The sequence below is a fragment of the Pogona vitticeps genome, chromosome 2, assembly GCF_051106095.1.
Source record: "Pogona vitticeps strain Pit_001003342236 chromosome 2, PviZW2.1, whole genome shotgun sequence".
Classification (NCBI taxonomy): Eukaryota; Metazoa; Chordata; class Lepidosauria; order Squamata; family Agamidae; genus Pogona; species Pogona vitticeps.
This window is the reverse complement of record NC_135784.1, coordinates 161254997-161264201: the sequence shown is the minus strand read 5'-3', so window position 1 is coordinate 161264201 and position 9205 is coordinate 161254997. Positions and strand designations below refer to the sequence as shown.

Below are 9205 nucleotides of genomic sequence, written 5' to 3'. Positions count from 1 at the left end.
CCAGTACGGCCTTCAGGCAGCGCTGAAGGGACAGGACGGCATCTCCTGTCACCAAATGCAAATGGGTGAGAGTGTTTTCCGGGGGGGGGGGGGTGCTAAAGGCAACAGTTCTCCAGTCTGGTGCAAGCATGAAGCACACTAGTTTCAGCTTCAAAAAGCTTGTTGTGCCTAAAGAGCCAAGAGAAAAGGAGGGAAAAGAAATGGAAAGTCTATTGAGATGATGTAGGATCTCCAAATGGTCTCTGGCTTCAAGCTGTTGATGTTTGCAGCTTTTCTTTGATCGTACTATGGGTATTTTCTTAATCCTGGGCACAATTTTTCCCTGTTTGGATTAAAACATTTATCTTTAAAAAAAAAAAATCTCACAATTTACCTTTTTTTTAAAAAAAAAAAAGCAAGGCACAAAGTTGGCTAGGGGCAACAGGTAAAATGTATTTGATTAATATATGTGTGTGTATATATAAATTGAGCTGTGGTGCTTCTGACAAGAACAAAGAAAGCAGCAGGAATAAGTGCACCTGGCCTTAGAGTGGAAGTGTTTTTCAGCCAAGACCGAGCACTGACCAGGTACAGTAAGGGGGCAAGGATCAAGAAAAGGAGAGATCCGAAAGGAATACAGTACAGCGTGACCCGAGGGGTGGTGGTGGTGGTGGTGGCTTCACGCGGAATACATTTCGGAGGCACAGCATATAGGACAGGGGCAGCTGTCTCGTAACGGGAGAAACGAGGCTGCTGCTACCTGTTTTTCGGTTTCCTCAGAAACTCCCACCACCACCTCGCGTCGCCCCCTGTAAGACGAGACTATCCTTTGGGCTCCTGTCCCCGCCCCGCCGTCCCCCGTTTTCCCGCCCAGAGAGACTTCCTTCAGTCGGCTCGCCAGGGCTCTCCAGGGTCCTGAAGAGGACCGCTGCGCCGAGAGGTGCGGCCGCGTCTGGCCACCCCCCCCTCCCGTGTCGTGCCGGCGGCGGGGCTTCATGCCCCGCGGCCGGGGCGGTGGGAGAGGCGGAGTCCGAGTCAAGGGCAGCTGTTGCTGTTGCTGACCGCCCACCCCACCCCACAACACTTCGAGAGCCCTCTTAGACGCCCCTCCTCCTCCTCCTCCTCCTCCCTCCACCGCGGCGGGAAGAAGGGCTCGGCGGGCGGCGTGTGCTGCCTTGCGCGTAGCATGCTGGCGGGAGCGCCGGCGGGCAGGCGAGGGAGCGCTCCGGCCCGAGCCGCCCAAGTGGCCGGTGGGGCGGCCGGCCGGAGACCTCGCGCTTCCTCTCGCCCTCTCTCTGAGGCGGCCCGGCCCTCCCGCTTCCTTCCTCTTCCTCTTCCTCCCTTTCTTGTTGGTCGGTTCTTTGTGTCTTCTTCTTCTGATTCTTCGCCCGGAGAGCGCGCCGCCGCCGCCGTTCTCCCTTCTTCGCGCCTCCGCCCCCTCCCTTCCCCTCCTCCGCCCCTGCCTTGGCTCCCTACTCCTCCTCGCTCTGCTCTGGGTAGATGGAAGGAGGGAGGCGAGAGGGCGAGAGGGGAGGGGGGAGGCAGGGAAGCCGGCGCTTGGGCGCGGTGGGGGGAGGAGGAGGAGGCGGCGGCAGCAGCAGCAGCGGCGGCGGGAGAAGGAGGAGGGAGGAGGTCTCGGCTGCCGCTGCCGCCGCCGTGGTCGCCGCGCCTGGCGCTCGCTGCCCCCTGAGCCCGCCGTGGTCGCCGTCGTGGTGGTGGTCGGGTGGAGCATGAAGCACCATGGTGTGGTGCGACCGTGGGGTCCAGATGCTGCTGACCACGGTGGGCGCCTTCGCTGCCTTCAGCCTCATGACCATCGCCATCGGCACCGACTACTGGCTCTACTCGAGCGCCAACATCTGCAACGGGACCAACATCACGACGGACGAGACCTCGCCCAGCCAGCCCAAGAAGGTCAAGGGGGACCTCACCCACTCGGGCCTCTGGAGGATCTGCTGTATTGAAGGTAGCCTCGCCGGGCGGGACGCGTGGGGGGGGGGCGAGGAAAGGGGCGGAGGGGAAAGACGGCGGGGGGACCCCCCGACCCACCCAGCCACCCACCGCTATCACCACCACCACCACCAAGGGGGCGGTGGGCTTCGGGGGGCGAGGCGGGGAGGGAGGGAGGGAGAAGCGGGGGCTCTCGCTCGTCTGCGCGCTGGTGGGGAAGAAGAGCCTTCGGAAGGAAACAAAGAAAGGCAAAGCTCGAGAAGTGGCGGCCAACTTCCCTCCGTCGGAGGAGTGGCTGGCTGGCTGGAGGGGAGCGACCAGGCAAAGGCTTGCGGGGCGGGAAGGCAAGGGAGAGGCGGGGGGGGGCAGAGCTCCGGAGGAGAGTTGGTGGCGGAGGCTACCCCGCCGCGGCTCTCCCCACACGACCCGAGCCCACCCCCTCTCCAGATGCAGCCGGCCGCAGCCGAGTTGGTACCTCTGCTCCGCTACTGTCTAGGAGGGAGGATGTTGTTGCCGTGGCAACCGGTGCCTCTCTGATTGCTATGGGAACCGGACAGAGGGAGGTGATGCTTAGCCCAGGGTGACTGCTTCGCTCTAACCGTCGGCTTCTGAGTCGTTACCCTTTTCCCCTGGGCGCCTTGGCTCTCTCTCACACTCACTATCTCTCTCTGTGTCAAACACACACACACACACACACACACAGAGGAGGGGGTGAGAGAAAAAGGCAGGAGGAGGAGGAGGAAAAGGCGGGGACCTTGAGTAGGGCGGCAGCTGGGAAGGGAGGTGGGGAAGGCAGGGGCTGCACTACTTTCTGAGGCCGTGGATTCACTTTAGGCACGAACGGTTGCATCTCTCTCTGAGTGAGAGGGAGGGAGAACCCTGTTCATTTATTTCATTTTTCTAGGCTGACGTACCTGGGACTTAACAGCGGAGCTTTTCAAAACAAAACTAAGACGCGATGATACGGGCTTGTTACCGAGCTTCATGGTCTTTAAAGTGTTGACAAATGAATCCTAAATAAATAAATATAGCATAATCATTTTAAAGGAACACAGAGCCCACGCATGGTTAGAGGGATCTTTGCCAGTCTGTCTCAGGGAGTTCCCCATCCGCTTTGTCGCTCTAGTCAGCGCAGACGTCCCCTTTCTCACCACTATCAGGGGAGAGCAAGAGCATAAGTGAATGGAATGAGGGAATGGATCATTCTCTCTCTCTCTCTCTCTCTCTCTCTCTCTGGGTGACACGGCAGAGTGGATTGGACTTGTGGCACTGCTCAGAGGAAGAGAAAGCAGGCAATTTGCCCATCGGATTTGTTGTTATGTGCCGTCAAATCACTTCTCATCTCTGGTGACCCTATGAATTAGTGAACTCTGAAGGGTACTGTCATCAACAGCTCTGCACAGTTTTTGCAAAATTCAAGGCCCTCCCAACTGCAAAATCACAGCGAAACCTGGAGCAAGAGCCCAGGCATGTAAACTTGCAGTGATGCTGACTGCTGCAAAGAGAGGAACCCTTTTACCCTGATTCTCTTGTCCTGGGGAGCCCTTGTGGGGGCTGGGCGGAGTGGACCCATTGCTCCCTGTTGCATTGCCCAAACACATCAGAAGGGTGACCAAGTGGCAGCTGTAGCTTCTCCTCCGAGGACCTTCACCTCATTCGCTCTGGGCAGCAGAAGGAGTGTCCAAGAGGAAGCAGCAGATGTTCCTCTCCCTTGTCTGGACAGTTCGTGTCAGGATTGGGGCTATGGTTGGTCCCCCCCAGAGACAGAGTGCCTGCAGGAGAGTAGAAGTAAACTCCTCCTTCCTGGGGCTGATTGGGTCCGCCATGAATAAGGGAGCAGAAGCAGCCATTATTTTTTGCTTTCTCACAATCCTGCTTCCTCATTCCTAGCAAGAGTAAAGGAGATTGGACTGAGTGGGCCACATGATATCATTGCTTTACCCAAAAGGAGAGCCTGGATGAGCAAGCAAGAGGGGTGCTTGGAGCTAAGAGTAAGGAAATGAAAGTTACAGGTGGCCTTTTGCTTGCTCACCTCAACTGGTGGGGTTTTTTTTTCAGTCTCTCTATGAGTGCCACAGTCAAGATGAGGAGACTCACTGGGCTCAAACTCCACCAGCTCTTCTTATACTTTCTCTCTCTCTCTCTCTCTCTCTCTCATACACACACACACAGAGAGGGGGGGGAGGGAGAGAGAGAGATAACAGGGCAGATATTGTCTCTTTGTACACTTTTCTTTTTGGATGTGGCAGTGATGAGGATTGGGCCCAACACACCCAGCACTCTCCATTGCATTCTCTTTAGAGCAAGATGGAGACACCCTCCAGTTGTTCTTAATTAGACTGCAAATCCCTTCCTGGACACCCTAGCCAGTTGTGAGGGACTACAGGAGCTACAGTTTGAAGATATCTAACAAGCCACAAATGTCCCTCTCTGATCTAGACAAAGTGAATAAGGAAGCAAAAGCAGCAGCTCATGCTCTTTCTGCACAGTGGCACATAGTCTGCGGTTAAAAGAAGACAGTGGCATAGCTATTGGTCTGCACGCACACGCACGCATACAGACACACACACAGACAAACACACACACACACACACACACACACACACACTCCAGACAACTCCTTCCTTTTTCTTTGCTATGCCCTGCAGAGGCTCACCTCCTCTTGATCACCCGGTCCTCTTCCAGCAAATGCCATAGATCTCATCTGTGTCCATTTCCCAAAGTGATAGGGAAGGCAAGGGGTTGAAGACAACAGCTGATATTTGCCAGCACCACTCACTCACCTGTGGTCACAGATGTTCAGTGTCACCTGCCTGTTGAACCTGAAGTGGAGCGAAAGGAAGTGGGAGAGAAGAGATGTTGCTTTTGCTGTGCACAGCAAAAGCAAAGAGGCGCAACACTATCTTTTCCCACGGGTTCAACTCTATCTCAGAGGCAGCTATTCAGTATCTAGCACTGCTGGGTCTTCCTCATCGTTCCAACAGTACCGTCCCCTAATGTCTGTCCTTGACTCAATAAATTTTTAGATATTCTGAAATGTCACCCTCTTCTCCACCACCTGGATCTCCCCAAGTTTTACGGACTCAGATAAGCTAGAAGGAGACAGTTCTCATAAGGCAGGATGTTGGTGTTGAGGAAATATGGCAGGACATCCCATGGACATTGCACAGATGGAAAGCAGTGCCCTTCTGACCAAATGCACAAACCAAACCCCTGGCTTTCTGACAAATAACGCCATCACAGGAAATGCTGCTCACATCCCTACCAAACAGCCACCAAGCCTCAACAGTCCTTGACTATTTAATATTCCTCCCATGTTGATGAAGTCAATAGAGACTTTGTGATGGCTTTGGGGAGGCTTGGAAGGAAGTGCTGTTGACTTTTTGCTTCCTTTTGGCTCCTTGGGTGAAGCTAAGGGAGTTTTTCCTTCCACACTCATGCCCTTTGGCATATCTGCTTCAATGCACCTAATTTGCTCATTGAAACCTAGCACACACAAACTTTGCAAACCAGGTTTTGGAGCTTATTCTAAATGACAGTCAGTGCAGTAGGAACACAAAAATGCCCAGGAATAGTTCAGAGACATTCGTTTATTTCTGAGGAAGATCATAATGTTTCAGAGTCTGCTTCTAAAAGTCTTTCATCTGGTTTTGTCTTCTGCAATGATTTAGAAGCACATGTCAAACTGAAATATATTTCTTCAGAAGTAACTTCCACTGTGTTTTCACCCAAGCAATGGTGCAAAGGACTGTGGCCTTAATCTACAGAAGAAATTCGTACAGTATTCATGTTACATAGACTTGAATGTTTATGATTTATCAAGGAACACTATATATGCTTTTTGATTTAAAATAGAGATGGGCAATTTCCTCCTCATAATTTGCCTGGTTTCCCTCTTCCTGAGAGTATTCTGAAAAAATCCAAAGGATCAAGCCCAGAGGATCCCAAAGGACCAAACTCACCTTCATCTCTCTGTGCCAGTATCCTCCTTTGCTAAGCTTACTTTGGTAAGGGAAGTAACATCAGAAAAAGCTCATATTAGATCTATTAAAACAAGGACAAATAAATTTTAAAACACTTTTTATCCAAGGGCGACGACTTTGCTAAATTCAGTAAAGATTTAATCTGACTTTATCGTAGGGTTGCATGTGAATGTATTTTGTTGCCGTTGTATTATGTTGGAATTTTGTAAGGAGTTTACATGGAGTTTTAGCTGAATGAGTGATGCACTGTCTGGATAGCACTCTGGTGATTTCATTGCACATGCAATGACAATAAAGTGTTATTCTATTCTATTCTATATGGAGTGCCTCAAATGGAACAGTCGTATAGATGACCTGAACGCCTTTTTGCTGCATTTATTGCTATTGGGAACTTGAGAAATAGATACTTCCCTCTGCCTCCTGCCTCAGTAGAACATTGTCACTCCTAAAGGTATTGCACAATCACCCCATCTGAACCTGACAGCCTTTGTGAGTCAAGACCAGATGCTGCAAAGATCGGACATAATTTGAAGCCACTGCGAAACAATGACAGTTTGCACAAACCATCAAAGAGTTTCAGCTTGGCTTATAATGGTGCATCGTTTTCCAAAGGCATTTCAGTTCCCCATCCCTTAATCCTAAATATCTCTGCCATCAGCTCATTTAAAGGATAATTTAATTGGTGGAGAAAGGAAGGAAGGAAGGGAGGGAGGGAGGGAGGGAGAGAGAGAGAGAGAAAGAAAAAGAAAGAAAGAAAGAAAGAAAGAAAGAAAGAAAGAAAGAAAGAAAGAAAGAAAGAAAGAAAAAGAAAGAAAGAAAGAAAGAAAGAAAGAAAGAAAAGAGAGAGAGAACATGAGAACGGGTATGGATTAATATCAAGAAACCATAAACTGGGATTTTCTTTAAGTTAATCCTAGGAAAGATGAAGTTGACTTTCTGAGATGCTGAGCTCACTTCAGAAAAGCACATGTCCTCAGTAAGAATTTAGTAGATCTAGACTTTTCATCCCTGTGGAATCAGAATCCAAGGGTTTTTCTTTCAGTTTATTGCTCTGTTTATTCAGGTTGTTCAGCAAATGACTGAAACTGTTCATTCAGCTTAGCGTAAAAGAGTTTTGCCTGATCTAGGAAACCTGTAAACCAGCAGCATGCTTAGTTAGACCTGGTCCTTACGGAATTTCAGTTGAAGTTATTTAACAGCAAGTAATATATTCTAGACAAGAAGATAACCATGTTTTATGCAACAAACATTTTTCATAGGCATTGATCAGTGGTACCTGGGAGAGATTCCAAAGAAAAGCATATGTTGATGTGACTGCCTAATAATGGTGGGATACGCCAAGCTTTAGAACATGAGCCATAAACATTTATTTTATTTGTTTTTCAACTTTATAAGCTATCTTTCATTTGCAAGTGACGGTGTTATAGACAGTATAGTATTATAAAAAGATAAATACTAGGGTGTATTTGCTGTCATTCTGCAGATGGAACTGTTTCTGCCAGCAAAAATGAGAGGGGGATTTGCTCCCTGGTCCCACACTTTCTTTCACAGTCTGCTCCATAGCACCAAAGAATAAAAACAAAGGGGTGTTGACCTTTTATGCTCCGTATGCATTCCCATCACCACCATCTTCTCTCTAGCAATTTCTCCCATTGTAACTAATTTCTGATTGTAGATCCTCGTGGGTAGAAAAGCAGCAACTCCTGTCCCTCAAGAAAAACAAGTAACTTGATTGGTAGTAATCTGACTCAGTTTCTCAGAGGTCTTAACTACCCACTTGATTCTCCAGAGAAGCTTTAGGGGAGTTGTTTCTCCTAAGCAATAGCTAACTGATTTGAGGACCCAAAGAGCCCATGGGTTGACAGTCCTGACCCACAGTATTTGAGAAGTTGCTTGCTCAGAGGGTCTTGGAGGTCGGGCCACAAGCTTTCAGATTTCAATCTTTTTATCCGAAAAGTCTTACACGTATGTTTTCTTAAATCATTAAAAGAGCTCTGAAACTGATAGTCACTATGATTTTGAATTCTATTTTCAAGTGCTTGAAATTAAAGCATGAGTCAAAGATTCAAAGGTAGAACTTGGTGAACAACTGATATTGAATATACAATTATTTCAGCCAATGAAATCTAAGAAGCTAAAAATTGTTTTGTGGTTTAAATGTTGTGGGGTTTTTTTGTTTAGAACATGTGGAGTCTTCATCCATTAGCTTAGAAGCAATCACACGAGTTAAACATAATGTTCAAATGTAAGAAAATCTTCAAATTATCACTTCTTTCAAAAACACCTGTTGGGAATACAGAATTGCCAGACATTCAATGGCTTTCTAAAATCATGGATTTGACAGTTGCACACTCCAAGCCCATTAACTTCCTTTCTACAGAGTTTCTATTCTTACAGTCTGATCCATGTTTACTCTGGACTTAGACATTTTGATTGTAATGGGACTTGCTTCTATGTACATTTAGGATTGTACTGTTTTAAGCTAAAGATCCATCTGGAAGATAAAAATACTACTTAAAGGCTGAGAATTTCATGAACTGCATGTTAAATAGATATTGACCTGAATAACAGCAGGAAAGAAAAGTTCATTTCAGGCCAGCTGACATACTCTGTTTGAGTGCTGCTTCTACTCATGTATAAAATATTGGTTTGAAAACTGTTGCATAAAATTAAAAAGGACTTCCAAATGTTTTAGTAAGAAATGATGTAATGTTGTTACCAAAATTTCACTCTGTTTTATGATATTCAACCTTGGGGTGTGTGTGTTTAAATTATTTTTTATTTTTTGCTCAGATGTTAACAATTAAATTAGTTTGACAGTCGTATTTATTTTCTTTTTCCTTGGGTTGCATTGCTCTTAAAAGTTCTGGCTCCACTTAGTACCATAAGTAGATATATCATTAGTCTGCTTTCTATTTCTGATGTCTGGTGAAGGTGTGGATCTTATAAAAAGAAAATAAAAAGAACCCACTCTTACATGGGGAAACCATTTTTATTTGTAATTAAAGAGTGATGTTTCTCTTACGAACGAATCAGAATATATCTGATATTGTCATTTATTGCTCTAAACCTTTTCATTTCACATTATCCTGGTTGAAAATGTGTTTTAAAAAAGGATTCTGCTTGATGTCTCATCAGATACTTCATCTGCACCGCAGGCTACCAAAATGTGACCACTAGAGCTGAGAAATATTGGAACATGTGCTTAATAACCAAATCCATGCTGCTACTATTAATGCAATAAATGCCATACAAATCATGCCGTGGTGCTCATCCTTGCTCCTTAGTTAATC

At 47.4% G+C, this 9205-nt stretch overlaps 1 protein-coding gene across 1 annotated transcript in view; it reads left to right on the top strand.

Moving 5' to 3' along the window:
- The first annotated feature begins 1529 nt into the window (after nt 1-1529).
- CACNG4 (calcium voltage-gated channel auxiliary subunit gamma 4) overlaps nt 1530-9205 on the top strand; it is a 110738-nt gene continuing 103062 nt past the window's right edge. The window contains exon 1 of the mRNA XM_072991025.2: nt 1530-1945. Within this exon, the coding sequence (XP_072847126.1) occupies nt 1720-1945 (226 nt within the window). The 5' untranslated portion in view covers nt 1530-1719. The remainder of the gene's footprint in view (nt 1946-9205) is intronic.